The sequence below is a fragment of the Lynx rufus genome, unplaced genomic scaffold (assembly GCF_022079265.1).
Source record: "Lynx rufus isolate CCGP_SWC_20201006 ecotype Redwood Valley unplaced genomic scaffold, mLynRuf1.p SCAF_21, whole genome shotgun sequence".
Classification (NCBI taxonomy): domain Eukaryota; kingdom Metazoa; phylum Chordata; class Mammalia; order Carnivora; family Felidae; genus Lynx; species Lynx rufus.
The window spans coordinates 24,230,268-24,247,741 of record NW_025814836.1 but is presented as its reverse complement, the minus strand read 5'-3'; the positions used below and the strand labels follow the sequence as shown (position 1 = coordinate 24,247,741).

Sequence of the window (17,474 nt, the reverse complement as noted above, 5' to 3'; positions counted from 1 at the left end):
AGGGCACACGTTGGAACGAGATCGTTAGTGAGGGAAAACTGAAGTGACAATCAAGGAGCTTATGGGCAAGGCCTTACAGGAGAAGCGCTCACCATTCTGTAGTGCCGGGCTCGTAGCTCCGGGAAGAAGAGAACATGGCAGGGGCTTACAAAGGCAGAGATCTGTGGCTACGAAGAATGTACCCCCCCAGAGGAACCTTGAGATCCACCAATTTCAGTGCCCAGACACTTAGAGGGAAGATCTGACAGCTGAGCAACTCACTCCAGCCCTGGTTTTTATCTCTGGTTCACCTCTTTCCTCCACTCACCCCATTCCTCTCCCTGGACACAACCCAAGTTATCAGGTCTTGCATATTTTTCCAGAGATAGCTGATGTATGTACCAGCAACGATGAATAAAACCTACTGAAATTCTAGAACATGGCAAAAGGGAGTTGTGTAAAATCCGGAATCTCCTTTTTAAAAAATCTCCTATAAAACATTCTTTAAAATCGAAGTTAAAAAGTACAGGTCCCTCCCCTGTACCAGGCCCCACGCTAGGCACCGAGGGTCCAGCGATGGACAAAAGGCACTGAACACCGTGATCTTACGGAGCTTAAGAAGCAAATGAGACATTAGACAAGTAATGAAAAATGATTTAAACACGTGATGAGTGCTGTGAAGGAACTTCGCACTGAGTAATCACACGTGAACTGAGGAGTCACACGTGAACACCGACAAGGGCGAGAGGGTTCTGCGCACAGGAGGGCGGAGTGGAGTGTTTGGAGCAGAGATGGAAGAGGAGGGCTTCTCCGAGTCTCGGAGTCTCTAAAAGCTCAAGATGTCAGCCCTATCCTTGCCATCTTGAGATGACGTCTTTGATGTCGGACACAAAACTGCTGAGCCTTGAAAGCCTCGTGCTGAGAGAAAGCCACCAGCCACAAAAGACCACATCCTGGGTGCACTATTTGTTATGAGTTGTGCAGAACTGGAGGCAGAACGTGCATCAGTGGGGTTGCCTGGGGCTGGGGGACTTGAGGGGGGTGGGAAGTGACTGCCGGTGAGTTTGAGCTTCTTCCTGGGGGGTGATGGCCACGCGACCCTGACTATACAGACCACTCTTGTACGCTTTAGATGGGTGAACTCTGTAGTATGTGACGCGCGTCTCAAAGTTGCTAGAGGGACCCACATGCTCCCTGACCCGCTGCTCTCACCTCTCCATGTTTTTGAAGATATTGCATTTGTCATCGCGGGTGGTCAGCTGGAAGGCCAGGGCCGCGTGGTGGCTCTCCAGCACGGCAGTGTCGTTGTACAGGATGGCCAGCTCACTGCCGGCATTGCACAGGAAGGAGTTGGTCCTCCCGGGGTGGTCCACGTCATGGATGGTGGCTGCAATGAGGGCAGCGACCTCGTCAACTGGATCTAACGTTTGCTGCAAACAAGAGATCTTTTAAAAACGGGGCATGGCCCAGAAAGCAGGGAAGCCTTCCGTAGAGTCTTCTTTCCGCCCCGCTACTTTCAGGTAAAAAGGTGCCAGATTTCCGAGAAACGCGTGTTGTTGGGCACATCCTGTTTTCCTAGCTCTACTCAGAAACCGTTTCATGTTCGTACTTGTTCCTTAGGGCACACGATCTGATTCTAGGTCTCGCACAAGCTCAGGACTTACCAAAATACGAGGTGTCCTCGACCCAGGAGTCACCTCCTCGGCCAGTCTGTCTCTCGACCCATCACAAAAAATGTCTGAGACACTGACTTGAACCAACAGCAACCAGTATTACTACCTGAGAGAAACAGCTTACGCTGTGCGTCACTCACATTAAGGGGCTGGTCTAGCGTGTCCCCCCCGCTTTTGGTGCGATCTCTGTCAGGCTGATGTCAGGATTTGGTGAGTTTGGTACAATAATCTGGAGGTTTTCCCTCATTTTCAAGTCTCTGAAAAGGTTGACACAACACAGAAAAAGTCCTCGAAGGGACAAAGACCTCACGTGACCGTCTTGAGTCGGGAGCCCGATTTGGAAGAATTCGATTGGTAAATTCAGTACTTCTTCTGTGGTGCTGACCTCCTGGCTTCCTACTTCTAGGATCTGATTTAAAACCTTTCATCTTTAAGGCTTTCAAGTTAGCGTGGAAGTGTCTGGCACTTTCTGCATTTCTCGATTTGTTTGGCTAGAATTTAATTTTCTTGGTTGTTTCAAAAAACCATTTTGGATTGTCATCTGGCCCTTCTCATTCTGTAGGCCTTAACTGATTTAAAGTATTTTCTCATCTGTAGTGGCTGACATTTTTAAATCTAACCTTTAGTTATTAAATTGTTTTGTTCTGCAAAGGTTAGAAAATATATGAAATTCTGACGTTTATTAAGACATCCACTATGTCCTGGTAGCAGCTCATTTTTGGAAATATTCTAGAGACACTTGAAAGGAAGGTGCACGTCTAACCAGTCTTGAAAATTTATTTCAATTGAAATTCAATACTTTTAACTTTAAGTGGGTGAATTATATATGGATTATATCTTAATCAATGCTATTTATAATGAACTGAGCTTTCTAAATATGTATTTGCATGTTATCTATAGAGTAGTTCAAAGGCAGTAAGTCAAAGCAAAAATTAGGCTATCTTTATATACCGAACCACACACAGACACCCCTCTCCACCACCCTGGCCTTTGTTTTTATACTTTTATATAAAACGGTCCTCTCTCTGAACTCTTAATTCTGCCTATAGTCTTGGTCTGATGTCGCTGTCCTCTCTCACATGAGTCCCCTGTCACGGAGAACAACGTGGGACCAGCAGGCACCTGCCCTCGCTCTGCCCGCCTGCCTGCCATGCTCCGGTCCCCACGCGGCCATCCCCGGGTACCAGGACACCTGGACAGGAGGTTATACTGTATCACCCCTCAAATAGCCCAATTCTTAGAGCAGAAGGATCAAACCACTGTTTTTTTTTTTTTTTTTCTAGGTTCTGCTAAAAGTGAAATAAATGGCAAGGCCACGGGAAGTCCCTGGACCCTCTGGGCCGTGCTATGACGGACACTGAAGGAAAGAACACAAAATGTGATGAATCAGCTCATGTCTAGTTGCTGCTTGGACAGTCTCCCTAATGAAGTGATTTCCAACATGAAAAGCTTTCTCAGGAAGCTTGGTTTGGGAGTGGCCGGTGAGTCACGTTCCTCGAGGGGAACCTCCCTCCCCCCCCCCCCCGCTCTCTGGGCTACAGTCTTCTCACCCCCCTCCCCCCTGCTGCCTCGAAGCTAGAGCTAAGTAACGCCACTGGCCGGGGCCCAGGCAGACTGAGCCCGCTGCGACTGGCCACCGGCAGGTGCCGGTGGCCACTGCGGAGACTCAGCTGAGCAGGACGGGCCCTGGGGATACGAAAGGAACTTGCCGGCCACATGGAGTGGACGGACCGGTAAGATCAGGAATGCGCCCAAGAGGAGCGGGCACGTGGAAGAGGGCATCTAAGTCAGTACTGGGGATGGAGGGCGGTCTAGGCAAGACCTCCTGGAGGAACAAAGGCTGGTGTGGACCCCTGAAGGACAGGTGGGGGACACGCGGGACCAACAAAGGGAACAGCATGTCGAGGGCAGGAGCGTCAGAAAGTACGGTGGTTCAGCGTGTCTCACACGTGGCCCGTGTGTCAGGAAGCTGTGAACACCATACTGTGGAGTTTTACAGTTCAAATCCTGTGGCGGGTGGGAGGCCGGGAACAACAGGGTCAGATGTGCTGTCTGGGAAAGCCCGCGCTGGTAGCGGTGCGAGGGAGCCACAGGGGGCAGGGGCTCGGGAGCTCTCGCCGGGAGCCGCGCAGACAAGAAAGGATGGGCCCTCGCTAGGAGGGCAGCAGGGTATTATGAGGCATCCTGAATGAACATATCGATCCACAGAGCTTCCCGGCCGGGCGGCGTGCAGGCGAGGACCGCTCCAGCAGTCACCCTGCACGGCAACTTGGCCAAGGCGGCGCACCGTCCCGTGGCCCTGCCCGCTGAGCACAAACACAGCTCACCTTTATCCTCTCTTTGCAGAGGAAATAGGCAGTGGCATGAAGCACGTCGGCAGAGTGTGTGGAATTGTGGTAGGGGTTACAAGAATGGTAATTGGCTTCAATAATTTGCAGCCACGATCTCAGCGTCGCCTCAGAGCAGTTCAAGAATTCACAGATTCCAAAGCGCGCAAACATTTTGAGACCAAGATAGATCAAAGGCCTACAGAGAAAAACGTCCACAGCATTAAAACAAAGAAACAGGCAAAGCGTGTGGAGCCCCAAAGAGGCTCAGACCCGACCCGCCGACCCGAGCCCGGCTTCAGCGAGCGTGCAGGGCAGGGAGGCTGCCCGAGCGGCGTCCGTGTCTCCGGGGCCCCGGCGGCTGACACCAACCTTGGCTGGAGCTCTGGGTCAGGGCCCCCCACTGGCTGGGGCCAGCTTTGCCGGCCCTGCCCTTCCGCCTTCGGTGACTCCTACTTGCACCAGTAGATTCCTCAAAATCCACGTGATGCCAGGCTTGAACCCTGTCCTCGCCTTTGGACTTGCTAGACCTGTGTTATTGGCCAGATGTCCTGTCTAGAAGCAAAGAACACTTCTTGAAGGCTACCTGTGGCCCAGATACTGTCACTTGTCACGTAATGGCCTCAACAATCTGAAGGTGGGTGTCGCAGCAGGAGGCGGTTTCTCCTGAGAAGGTGACCAACTGGCCACCGATTCAGGCCCTTCCTTGAGAAGTTACCTCAATCCAGCATCTGGCCTTGGGCTTGGAAGGGCAAGAAATGGCTCTGCTGAGGTGGCATCTGGAGGTCACCACGCTCCCAGGGCTTGAACCGGCCCACCTTGGCCTGATTCCCATGAATGCAGCGTCACTAGCACGTAAGCCAGGTGCTCAAAGATTCGTTTGCTAGAGTATTCTTTCTATGGCCCCTGCCCATGTGGGGTGCATGGGAAGAGAATGTAGCGGAAGGCTGACTCCTGGTGGGCATGATCGGAGGGTAGAGGCCGTGTGAGGACAGTTCACCCAGACTGGAGGGGACCTGAGGAGTTAGCCATCCCATGGGCCCACAGAATACACGCAGGTCCCTCCGGCCTCACCCCCGCAGCCTTGGCTGGAAATGCAGACGGCCCTTCCCAGTCAGCCACAGTGCTCTAGCCAACTCTGTGCTTCCCTCAAGGGCCGAAACTCAAGGTAAAATCCCAGTGCTGTCCCCACTCTGTGTGAGCGTGCCCAGATCAGGACGACTAGAGTTCGGGGGGTCCCCATGCCTGACACCAACATGGTGACCACGATGTGGGGACAATTCTTGGAGAATGTGTTTCTAATTCTTAGTTCTAGGTTCTGAGTGGGACTCTCGCTGCTCCCTCAACGTACCACCACCTATAGAAGGCACGTCCGTATTTTCCAGGAAAAACCCCTGCCACTCAGAGACGTTACGTCCCTTGTTCAACTTCACATGGGCCACGAGTGGGCGGTCTCTGCGGGAGTTGTGACGAGTCGGCCCTCCCTGACCCCTCTGGGGCCCTGGTCCTCCCCCGGAGCCCCCCCTCCCTGACCAGGACCTGCCTCTGGCAGAACTCCCGCTCCTTGGAGGGCTTTGTCCGCAGATGCCCTCGGGACCGGGCTGTCTGCCTGCGGGGCTCCCCGTGGACGCACCTTTTATGTGTGGCGGCCTCCAGTTCAAAAATATCAAAGTCCCAGTACTCTTCATTTTCCATAGCCCGAGCTATCCGGGGAGGGACGTCGTGAAGGGAGATGGGGGTGACAACACTGCCGGGCACCTGCTGCAGGCCTGCAAAGCGATGTGATTTGGGGAACAGGATTAGCAGGCTTTTCCGTGTTAACTGCTCCGTAGGGGGGACAGTGCTGCTTCCAGGGACAGCTGCTGTGTGTCGGATGTTTTATGACCGACCATGAAACGTCTTACTGCTGAGAAAGGTCAACGGAGCAGTGCCTGAGTGGCTCAGTCGGTTAAACCTCCGACTCTTGGTTTTGGCTCGGGTCACGATCTTACGGTTTGTGAGATCGAGCCCACATCGGGCTCTGTGCTGACAGCTCGGAGCCTGCTTGGGATTCTCTTTCCCTGCCCCTCCCCCTGCTTGCACGTGCTCTCTCAAAATAAATTAACAAAAAAACATTTATTTTCATCATTTAAGTGCTACTACAATATTAACAGTGATCCAGAAGATTAAAAAGTTAAAACTTACTTTTTGTTGAAAGAACATATTCATTCCCGGATAGTCTTCGCAAACCATCCTGATAAAAATCAAGGAGACAAGAAAAAGATAAGTCACAACTATTCTTTACTTTTTTTAAAATTTTTTAAAAATAATTTTATTTATTTTTGAGAGAGACTGAGTACGAGCAGGGGAGGGGCAGAGAGAGAGGGAGACACAGAATCCAAAGCAGGCTCCAGGCTCTGAGGGTCAGCAGAGAGCCCGACGTGGGGCTCGAACCCACGAACCAGGAGATCATGACCTGAGCCGAAGTCAGATGCTTAACTGACTGAGCCACCCAGGCGCCCCAACTATTCTTTATTTCTTGAAAACGCTGGGAGGGACAGTCTGTCCCAGAGGACAGCTGAGGGCAGCCTCCCCAGCAATGCACCCAAGGCTCCGGCGCCCCTGGGGTCAACCACTGAACGCGGTCACCTAACACAGAGCAGGAGGCCTGATGCTGGGAAAACTGGCTGAACTCAGGGGCAGCAGGGAGGTGATCCTGCACCAGGCCCCAGAGCCCAGCATTCCCGTGGGCCCTCAGCACTGGTTCGGCTTCTCAGGGACAGCTGGCCTCTGCCCTCAAGCCTTGCCCACCATTTTCTTGCCACCCTCCTCACTGCCAATGGATTCCTTGAGAACACTGGATTGTTCCGGGCCCTCTACGCACCCTCACTCCACCCAGCTGCCTCTTGGGCTGAGAGCCCTCCCACCTTCCCTCGCTTCCCCCCTCACCCTGGGACACTATCCCACTCCCGTGGTTTCCACCTCCCGCCTACGGGTGCTAGAGCCTGTGCCTCAGACAGGCAAGGCCAGGGTTAGACACTACTGTCACTGGGAACCACTCTAGATTACTGCCTTCACATTACTGCCTAAAACCTCGTTTTTAAGAAATCCAGAGAACTTCAGAAAGCAGGCGTTGGCAGGGGAATTGCTGTTGTTTTTATGTTTGGTGGCGGTGAGGTGGTGAATTTTACTTCTGACTGAGACCAAAGGTGACAGACAGAGATGGAATGTTTTCCAGAGAGCTTTTCTTCCCTTGCGAGACCTCTCTGCTAGAGGGGCTAGAGAAGGTATCCAGGGCCGCCGGGACCCACGGTGCAAAGCCGTCACATCTGCGTAGGATGTTTGGGAAGGAAACCGAGCCCCATGCCCTGGTGCCTCTTTGAACATATGTAGTCCTTCTGTTTTGTAATTGGTATGAAACACTTTATATGTATATTTTTTTCCTGCCCCAGTTTTCAAAATATGTGAAACAATTAATTTTTATGTTTTATTTCCTATTTTCCTCATAGAACTCCTAAGCAAAAATGGAGAACCCAGCCCAGCAGACTCTCTAGAATATGCTCCTGCCTCCTCTGCTTCAAGCTGTGGTCTCCCTTGGTGGCCGGCAGTAGGTGGGGGACGGCTCTGGCCAGAGTGCCGTCGAGCCCGGGTGATGGCGGGGCTCAGGCCACGACTGCCCCCTACACGCACTGAGCTCCATGTGGCCTAGCCCATAAACACGTCATCTCTGGGAAAACAGACAAAAACAGCAGGCTCTAGCCAGCTGCCGGGGCAAATACACTCACAGACATTAAGCCTCCAACAAGGTCATTGGCATGAGGATCATCGTCCTTAGCACCGAACTGTGGTGAATACAATTCAGTGGTTCTCAGAATCTCCAGCACACGGTCTAAGGCTTCTGTCACAGGCATGGGGCTGCTTTCCTGGGCGGCGTTGATAATGTTGATTACCTACAGCATGGAAAGAAGACGTGAGTTTCATAACCTCACGGACCGTGGGAGAGCAATGCGGAGAGGCAGGCTGGCGTGGCGCTCGGCGCTAACTCAAGACCAACTACAACGTTCATGTCGCACGTCCTCTCTTTAGAGGAGGCAGCTCCATGCGACCACCGGAGCATTATTATCGGTGCGGGTCGCTTTCCTCTCTCTAGAAACAGTCAACCTGGAGAACAAGGACTCCTGTGCATGCCGCGTGGAGACAGCGCACGCTGCTTCACCTTGGTGATGGGCGCCTCGATCGTCATGGAATGTATCCGGGCCATGGAGGAGTGCCGTCTCTGGCTGCTGACTGTGGAGAGACCACGAGATGCAGAGCTCAGGGGATGTACAGCCCCAGGTACCTGCTGACAAGCCCCGGGCTCTGTGCGCTTCCTCGCTCCCCACCCCCCAAGTCCCCATGTGCTCAGCTGCGTGACGAAGCGATCGGATGAGAACTATGTGGTCACCTGGCTTCCACCCAGTCCCGATGAGCCTGGGGTTCTTCCAGAACCAGCTCTGCTCCCTTCAGTCCTAGGCACTAGGATGCACGTGCCCTCCCCACCCCCAGCCTGAACTTCTGAGGTCACAGGCCGGAGGAAAAACAGAGGAAACAATCTAGCAAGTCAAGGCCAAACAGCCTCTTTTGTGTTTATAACAATCAAGCTTTTAATATTCAGCTTGCCACGATCCAGGAGCAAAAATGTTCTGGAAGACAATGCCACACAGGCTCTTTGTTTCATATATGGCAGGAACGATTAATACAATTCACCATTAATCAAAATACATGAATGTTTGGTTAAATTTCTCAAGGCACCTTTTGGCATTTTCCACTGTGATGCTTAGTCTAGACCAACTAGGTACATACCGTAAATGAGGCAGCAACTCTCAGGTTTTGTCTGAAGTTTGTGGATTTTTTGTTTCTACTGTCAAGATATGGTTCCTTTGGGGTAAAGGGAAGGCTGGGCAGTGTACAGACAGGAAAAAAATGGACACACAGAGTTCTGTGTGTCTCCCTTGAAAGCCCCACTGTCAGGCCAAATGCTGTTTACCAAAGACCTTCAGTGACGACAGACTGTTCCAAAGCGTGATAGGTGAGCCTCATTTTACCAAATTGAGGTCTAAGGAGAAACACTGCCAGATGAACCAACTCAGGGGCTCTTAAGTGCTTTTAATTTGGGGGGGACCCACAACACTCTTTAAATCCAATGTTGGTGACCAGCATATGGTTGCCAGCTTTCCATTCTACCCAATAAGGTCATTAAACCAAAAATAATAACCACTGTTTTATCACTACATCATAAAAGGACGTGTTCTCATTTAAAAATGTAATGAAAGGGGGGGGGCGCCTGGGTGGCTCAGTCAGTTACACGTCCAACTTTAGCTCAGGTCATGATCTTGTGGTTTACAGATTCAAGCCCCTTATCAGGCTCTGTGCTGACAGCTCAGAGCCTGCTTCAGATTCTTTGTCTCCCTCTCTCTCTTGCTCTCAAAAACATTAAAAAAAAAAATGTAACAAAAGGGACATCTTCTTATAAAAATGAAAAAAAAACACAGTGATGGCACAAAAACAGACACATAGACCAATGGAATAGAATAGAGACCCCAGAATTGGACCCACAAAAGTATGGCCAACTAATCTTTGACAAAGCAGGAAAGAATACCCAATGGAAAAAAGATAGTCTCTTTAACAAATGGTGCTGGGAGAACTGGACAGCAACATGCAGAAGGATGAAACTAGACCGCTTTCTTACACCATTCACAAAAATACACTCAAAATGGATAAAGGACCTGAATGTGAGACAGGAAACCATCGAAACCCTAGAGGAGAAAGCAGGAAAAAACCTCTCTGGCCTTAGCCTCAGCAATTTCTTACTTGACACATCCCCAAACGCAAGGAAATTAAAAGCAAAAATGAACTATTGGGACCTCATGAAGATAAAAAGCTTCTGCACTGCCAAGGAAACAATCAACAAAACTAAAAGGCAACCGACGGAATGGGAAAAGATATTTGTAAATGACATATTGGACAAAGGGCTAGTATCCAAAATCTATAAAGAACTCACCAAACTCCACACCCGAAAAACAAATAATCCAGTGAAGAAATGGGCAGAACACATGAATAGACACTTCTCTAAAGAAGACACCCAGATGGCCAACAGACACATGAAAAGATGTTCAACGTCGCTCCTCATGAGGGAAACACAATCAAAACCGCACTGAGATACTACCTCACGCCAGCCAGAGTGGCAAAAAGGAACAAATCGGGAAACTATAGATGCTGGCGAGGATGTGGAGAAATGGGAACCCTCTTGCACTGTTGGTGGGAACGCAAACTGGTGCAGCCTCTCTGGAAAACAGTGTGGAGGTTCCTCAAAAAATTAAAAATAGATCTACCCTATGACCCAGCAATAGCACTGCTAGGAATTTACCCAAGGGATAGAGGAGTGCTGATACACAGAGGCACTTGTACCCCAATGTTTCTAGCAGCACTTTCAACAATAGCCAAATTATGGAAAGAGCCTAAATGTCCATCAACTGATGAATGGATAAAGAAATTGTGGTTTATGTACACAATGGAATATTACATGGCAATGAGAAAGAATGAAATATGGCCTTTTGTAGCAACATGGATGGAATGGAGAGTGTTATGCTAAGTGAAATAAGTCAGACAGAGAAGGAAAGATACCGTATGTTTTCACTCTTATGTGGATCCTGAGAAACTTAACAGAAGACCATGGGGGAGGGGAAGGGAAAAAAAAAAAGTTAGAGAGGGAGGAAGCCAAACCATAAGAGACTCTTAAAAACTGAGAACAATCTGAGGGTTGACGGAGGGTGGGCGGGAGGGGAGGGTGAGGGCACCTGTTAGGATGAGCACTAGGTGTTGTATGGAAACCAATTTGACAATAAATTTCATATTAAAAAAAAATAGCACAATGAAAAAAGGCAAGAAGAAGAAATAAAGGTCACAAAGACTGTCCTGTGTGTGCTCAAACCCAAAGGAATCTACAAACACTACTCTTAGAGCCAATGGATAAGTTTATCAAGGTTACTGGGTACAAGGTCAATACACAAAAGTCAATTTTATTTCTAGAAACTGGCAACAGACAATTAGAAATTGAAATAAACATTAGGAAAGCATCAAAAAACACCAATATGTAGGAATATACGTAAGGAAAGATGTGTAGGATTTATACACTGAAAACGCAGAACTGAGAGGAAGTAAAAACAACCTAGAGACACAGAGCATATCGTACCACCGAGCTTTCCCTTTTCCCTGAATTGATCTGTAGATTCAAGACATTCTTAGACAAGACCCCAGGAGGCCGTGTGTGTGTAAAGTAACAAGCTGATTCTAAATCTTATACGGAAATGCAAAGGACTTGGAACAGCCAAGACAACCTTGAAGAGGAACAACTTGAAACTAACTACCAGATATCAAGAACTGTAGAGGCTGTAGCAATCGATGGTGGTATTGGTGCAAGAACACACTAAGAGAATAGTGGAACAGAAGAGTCCAGAAAATGACCATATACTTATAGTCCCCTAATTTACAATAATAGCACTGCTGCAAAGATGTTTGTTTTTTTTTTTTTCCCTCAATATGGTGATGGGCCAACTGGGTTTCCATGTAGGGAGAAAATTCATCCTTGAGCCCTACCTTCACCAGGTAGACCAATTTGAAATGGATCACAGACTTAAGGTGAAAGATAAAACAAGAAAACTTCTACGAGAGAACATAAGAGAATATCTTCATAACCTTGGGATAGGGAAAGATTTCCTGAACAGGACACAAAAAAGCACCAGCTATGATAGAAAACACTGATAGAATGAGCTTTATTAAAATTAAGAACTTCTGTTCATTAAAGACCATTAAGAGAGTGAAAAGGCAAACCACAGACTAAAAAAATGTATTTGTGATGCCCATATCCAAAGGAGGACCCATATCTAAAATATATAAAGAATTCCAGGGTGCCTGGGGGGCTGTCAGTCAAGTGTTCAACTCTTTTTTTTTTTTTTTAATGACTATTTTGAGAGTGAGAGGGAGGGAGAAAGAAGCCATGCAGACTTCACATCATCAGCTCAGAGCCTGACATGACCCTCGATCCCACGAGCCGTGAGATCATGACCTGAGCCAAAATCAGGGGTCAGATGCTTAACTGACTGAGCCATCCAGGGGGGCCCAAGCATCCAACTCTTTATTTTGGCACAGGTCACGATCTCACGGTTGTGAGATCAAGTCCTGTGTTGGGCTCCATGCTGAGTGTGAGGCTGGCTTGGGATTCTGTCTCTCCCTCTCTCTGCCCCTTCCCTGCTCTCGCTCTTTCTCAAATAAGTAAACATTAAAAAATAAAATATATAAAGAATTCCTATAAGCCAACAAGAGAAACTCAATTATAAAAATTGGCAAAATATCTGAACAGCACTTCACAAAAGAGGATTTCCAAATGGTTAGTAAGCGTATGAAGGGGGTACTCAACCTCATTAGTCGTCAGGAAAATTAAAATTAAAACCGTACCCACCAGAAGTGCTGAAATTTAAAATGCTGAGCTAACCACTTCTGGAAGGCTGCAGAGCAACCAGAACACCCACACCTCAGCGACAGGGGGTGACCTGATACAACTCACACCAGAGAGACCTCTGCAGCTGCCCAAAGGCCCAGCAATTCCACTTCTAGGCAGGACAGGAACACGTGCCCACCCCCAGAAAGACTTGGGTAAAAACATTCACGCAGCCGTCCTATTATTTTAAGTAGGCTCCATGCCCAGCACAGAGCCCAACGCATGGCTCAATTCGGGGCTCGAACTCACAACCCTGAGATCAAGAGCCGGACGCTTAACCGACTGAGCCACCCAGGCGCCCCTGCAGCCTTATTCTTAACAGCCCCGAAGTGGAAAGATGAACACAGATGCCTCTGAATAAAAGAACGGATAAGGGTGGCACGTCCCTGCGACAGAGGACTGCCGAGCAATAAAGACAATGAAGAACGGACTCGCCTAGCAACGTGGATGGATCTCAAAAACCTAAAATAAGTGACAGAAGCCAGACTCAAGTAGCACGTGCTGTACGATCTCTGTGAAGCACAAGAGGCCCACTTAATTTACGGTCCCAGAATCAGTGGCGGCCTCTGTGCCGTAAAAGGTGTCCGCGCGCGCGTTTTCTGTATCTGCTTTGGGGGGGCAGTTGCACGAGTGTTGAACTGCTGAAACTCATGGAACTGAACATTCGACATCTGAATTCCACTGTATGTAAATTATAACCAAGTTAAAAAAGAGTGGCAATTAAAAACCAGAAACGTTACAAGAAAAATGTTTAACTCTTAAAAATACAGAGAGGGACTGAGTCAGCCTAAGGACGGACAGAAGCAAGAGGGGAGGAGCGGAGACTGCTGTGCGGGGGGGTGACTTTGCCCCTGCCCGCTCTGCCCGAGAACTTGGGAGGACCACGGGGCTGCTCGAGTGGAGGCCGCAGCGAAGACGGTGGTGGCAGCTCCCGCCGCCCCTGCAGGGCACCAAGCACCCTCACCCCTCACACAACCCTCTGGGGACAGCACACCTGCCCCCCTGGTCACGGTGAGGAAACGGAGGCACGCGGGTCTACCCACAAGGTTGCGCGGACAGTACACGAAGCTGGGACTGGAATCAAGGTGATTCTGAGGCCAAAGCCCGTTTCTCGCCCGTGTAGCAGGGCGGGGCCTGCGCAGTCTTTCCAGTGCAGGACACATTTGTCTTTTCGGAGCCTTGCAACCAACCTGAGGACACTCGATCTCTTGTCTAATCTGAGTTGCTGTTGCCCTGGAAAGCTGTGGCTTTTTATCTAGTGACAATCAACTCCACACGCTTCCCTTTTCATCTCTGGGTCCAGGAAAGTACCCAGCCAGCAGTAACATGTGCCTCCACACTGTATTAACCATTTTCATTACATTTTAAAAACGACTAAATCATTCGGGCCACATAGCTATGTAATCTTAAAAAATTATATTCCAATTAAAACGTACTATTTGCTTAATAAGGGTCTTTTGCATCCCCAAATGCAGCTCACCTCTCCACCAAAGGGAAGTTTCCATGGCAACCCACGACGGACTATGTTAAGAATTTCTAGATGCACTGTGCACCACCCATACAGTAACGGAGATCAACAGACATCTTCCGCTGTTCACAGTTTAGAAAATCAACGATAGAATAGATAGTAAAATATATCCACGAAAAGGCTGAGAACAGAGCCCACCGGCAGGAGTCGGGGGAGAGGACACAGACTCGGGCTGTAGAGCGTCCCCTCCCCTGTCCCGCACTGCAGGTGGACAGGGACCCGGAGAGGAGACTGGGGACTGAGTGTCAGGAGTTCACCTGCTCTGCCCCTTCCCCTCGTCTTTGCACCTACCTTCACTTGCTCGAGAGGCAACAGCTCTGACATCGAGCGAGCTTTTCCTTCTGTCTTTGTGTTTGCCTGACTGATTATCTGTGGAAACAATTAAACTATAAATCACCTCTTCAAAGGGATTTTGACAACAGATTAGGAAAGTTACCAATTTAAAATTTTTCAACAACAAAATGTGGGAATTAGAACACCATTTAAGAAGCCCCCCACATCAACAGAATGCCCAGAGATGAAGGCTTTGACCAATGAGGTTTTAAGGGGGGGGGGGACTTCCTCAAAATGTCCCATCTGGTTATAGTCATAAGCAACTGCCCTATAGCTTCCAGATTATGTAGTTACAAAGTCCTGGGACATGAAGCCAAAACTAGAAGAAATGAACCCAGGAAAAGTCTTCCTATCATACTGCTGCACATATAATTGAGTAAAACAGTAAAAAAAAAATTTTTGATTCCTGCCCATCCTTGCCTCAAAGGGAATTTTTTTTTTAAAACAATACATGCTCTAAAATGTCCCAGGAAAGAATGCACCTCTCTTCAAGGGTAGCACAGGGAGCGCTGATGGGTTTGGGGTCGATTTCCGATGACAGTTTATCGATCTCCCCGACCCCATGGCTCTTCTGGGCTGTCTCTGCCTCCTCTCTCCCTCGACCTCCCACGCCAATCAATGACAAGGCACAGGTGACCTTCCTTCCTGTCCTCTCCTCTGTGCAGGTGCTACACGTGGTGCTGAGCCTCTCTGACCTGTCCCCATTTCACAGACGAGGAAACCGGCAGCTGCCCTGCTGTGAGGGAACATGGAGCTGGCGCTCGGGCCCCCCGACCTGCACGCCGCGCCTTCTCGGCCTTCGCTTGGCCCCCTCACCTGGAGTCCTGCTCAGCCACAGGATCTGTGTGCAGGCCCCAGGTACCCCTCCCCACCATCAGGAAGCCCCTTCACTTGTTCTTTGCTTCGTTCTCTTCCACGCGGGCCCCGTCAGCGAACTTGTCAAGTCACAGATGACCTCCTTGTTTCTACATCTGAAGGACATGGTTCAATTCCTACCTGGCTTGACTGCGGTCCCAGACACAGCTAACCACTCTTTCTGGAAACTCACACTTTGCACACGTTCACCTTCTCCTGGTTCTCCTTCTGTCTCCTACTCTTCCTTCCCAATCTCCCTCTTCCTCGGCCCCCCCCCCCCCCGCACCCCCGTCATGGCTCCCTTCCTCGATCCCAAGGTTGTCCTTAGCCCTGCTCATCTCAGACAACACGTCTCCTCGGGAGATCTCGTTTCTTCCTACAGCGGAAACTAACTCCTGTGCTGCTGCCCTATCCCAGGCCTCTCCTGAGAGCCAGACTTCCATCTCAGCTGGCCACTGGCCACCTCTAGCTGGACACCCCTCAGGAACTTCCAGTCAACTCATGGTCTCCCCCATATCCACTGAAGTTTGAAACAAGTCCTACGTGACTTCTCCGTACCTCTCCCTCAACTGGTCAGCTAAATCTACAGATCTTATCTCCTAAATACCTCTTCAATCTACCCCTGCTCTGTCCCTGTCCTAGCTAGACACGTGCCATCCTCCTCTGGATTATAATGACAGAATGACAGCCTCTCACACTGGTCCCACAGTCCCCAACCTTAGCCCCAACCTTGTCCCCTTCATCCCATTCTCCGTAGGCCGCCAGGTGATCCTCCTAAAACAGATCACTCTCCCAATTACGACAATTCAATGGTTCATCACTATTTTTAGGACACGATTTAAACTCCCCCGTGTGGCACCCAGAGTCTAGGATAGCTGGATCTCCTCTTTCCGGCCACGACCACCTATTTGTGACGTGCTAGTTCACCTCACAACCTTCTACGCCTTGGCACGGACTGCTCACCTCCACTTGGGAACCTACCCCTCCCATGCTGCCTTCTTCACCCGGTTAACTCTCGATACTCTCCGAACATGCGGTTCAGGTACCATAACCTCGGTGAACGTTCTTCTAATGCCTCCTCGCACCCCCAACATCGCCGGTAACCACCTACTTTTCCGTCTACCTTCCTCACCGGCTCTGGAGGACACGAGCGCAGGAACAGCCTTCCTGTCTTTTTCTTGGGGGACCAGCACCGCCCAGCCGTTCACAGACCCTCAACAGACACCTGCAAATCCCTGAGCGTGGGTGAAAGTACCGCCTCGCACAGCGCTCTGCTTCCACGGCTCCCTTGCTTGAAACCCTGCAGCGCCACGGGGAGCAAGTCACTGGCTGGCAGCCAAGGACAGGCCACTTGCCACAGTCTGCCTCTCGCCTCGCCTGCCGTGACCCCACGTGGCTGTCAGCACGCCTGCCCCTCCCGCTTCCCACGCGACACTGCATCCTCTCCGGATGCTCACTCCCTCAAGTCGGATCGCCCTCCCCCCCGCCCCCCCCCCCCCCCCCCCCCCCCCCGCCACACACAGACCCGGTATGACGGCTGTGAACTTACAAGGTCACTCCTGCATTCTTCTCCCCTGGAGCCACTCAACAGACACTCTCTGGGCGCCTCCCATGTACTGGGCCCTACGCCAGGCATTAGGGATACGAAGACGGATAAGGCAGGTCTCCTCCGGGGGACAGGCAGACGGCAGATGAGTTAAGTTTGGCAGATGCAGCCAAGAAGAGGAGGGGGCCGTCTCCAGGAGGAGGAAGCCGCTTGCCTACAGACCAGAGTGTAGCTGTCCGGAAGCAAAATGCAGCGCGTGTAACCAAGGACTGGGTCGGGGCAAAAGTGGAAGGAGAAGCGCAGGCTTCCGTTTGTACTGAAGGTGTTAAAGTCACTTTACCGCCGTGTAAATACTGGATCTTCCTGGTTCCCATTCGAGACCCATCTCCAACAGCCTGCACCTGCTGGGGTGCCGCTCCCGCTGGTCGGCTCTCAGAAGCAGACTCGGGGATTGTCGGGGGGTGAATGCGGGGTTCACGTCTCAGGCAGACTGCAAGCCCTAAGGAGCGCGAGCCAGGCCCTCACCCCGCGGAGCCCTCACCACAAACAGGAGAGCTCCGAGGCAACCGGCCCGGTAACGGACAGCAGGCTGCACAGGCCTCGACCGCCCGGGGCTCGGATCCCGCACCACCTGTGACTTCCGCTCTGTGCTCTCGGTGTCCTGTTCCATAAAGTGTGATCCTCCCACACAGCCCCATAGTTTTAGTAGAGAAAAACG

At 50.5% G+C, this 17,474-nt stretch overlaps 1 protein-coding gene across 2 annotated transcripts in view; it reads right to left on the bottom strand.

Moving 5' to 3' along the window:
* Positions 1 to 17,474, bottom strand: part of PDE8A (phosphodiesterase 8A) — a 155,031-nt gene that overhangs the window by 20,835 nt on the left and 116,722 nt on the right. The window contains exons 12-18 of one of the 2 annotated variants that reach the window (XM_047086839.1): positions 14,314 to 14,391; positions 8,175 to 8,245; positions 7,744 to 7,908; positions 6,164 to 6,212; positions 5,613 to 5,748; positions 3,980 to 4,178; positions 1,192 to 1,409 (exon numbers count right to left, since the gene is read on the bottom strand). In XM_047086839.1, the coding sequence (XP_046942795.1) occupies positions 1,192 to 1,409; positions 3,980 to 4,178; positions 5,613 to 5,748; positions 6,164 to 6,212; positions 7,744 to 7,908; positions 8,175 to 8,245; positions 14,314 to 14,391 (916 nt within the window). The remainder of the gene's footprint in view (positions 1 to 1,191; positions 1,410 to 3,979; positions 4,179 to 5,612; positions 5,749 to 6,163; positions 6,213 to 7,743; positions 7,909 to 8,174; positions 8,246 to 14,313; positions 14,392 to 17,474) is intronic. The other variant, XM_047086840.1, reaches the window with a different exon arrangement.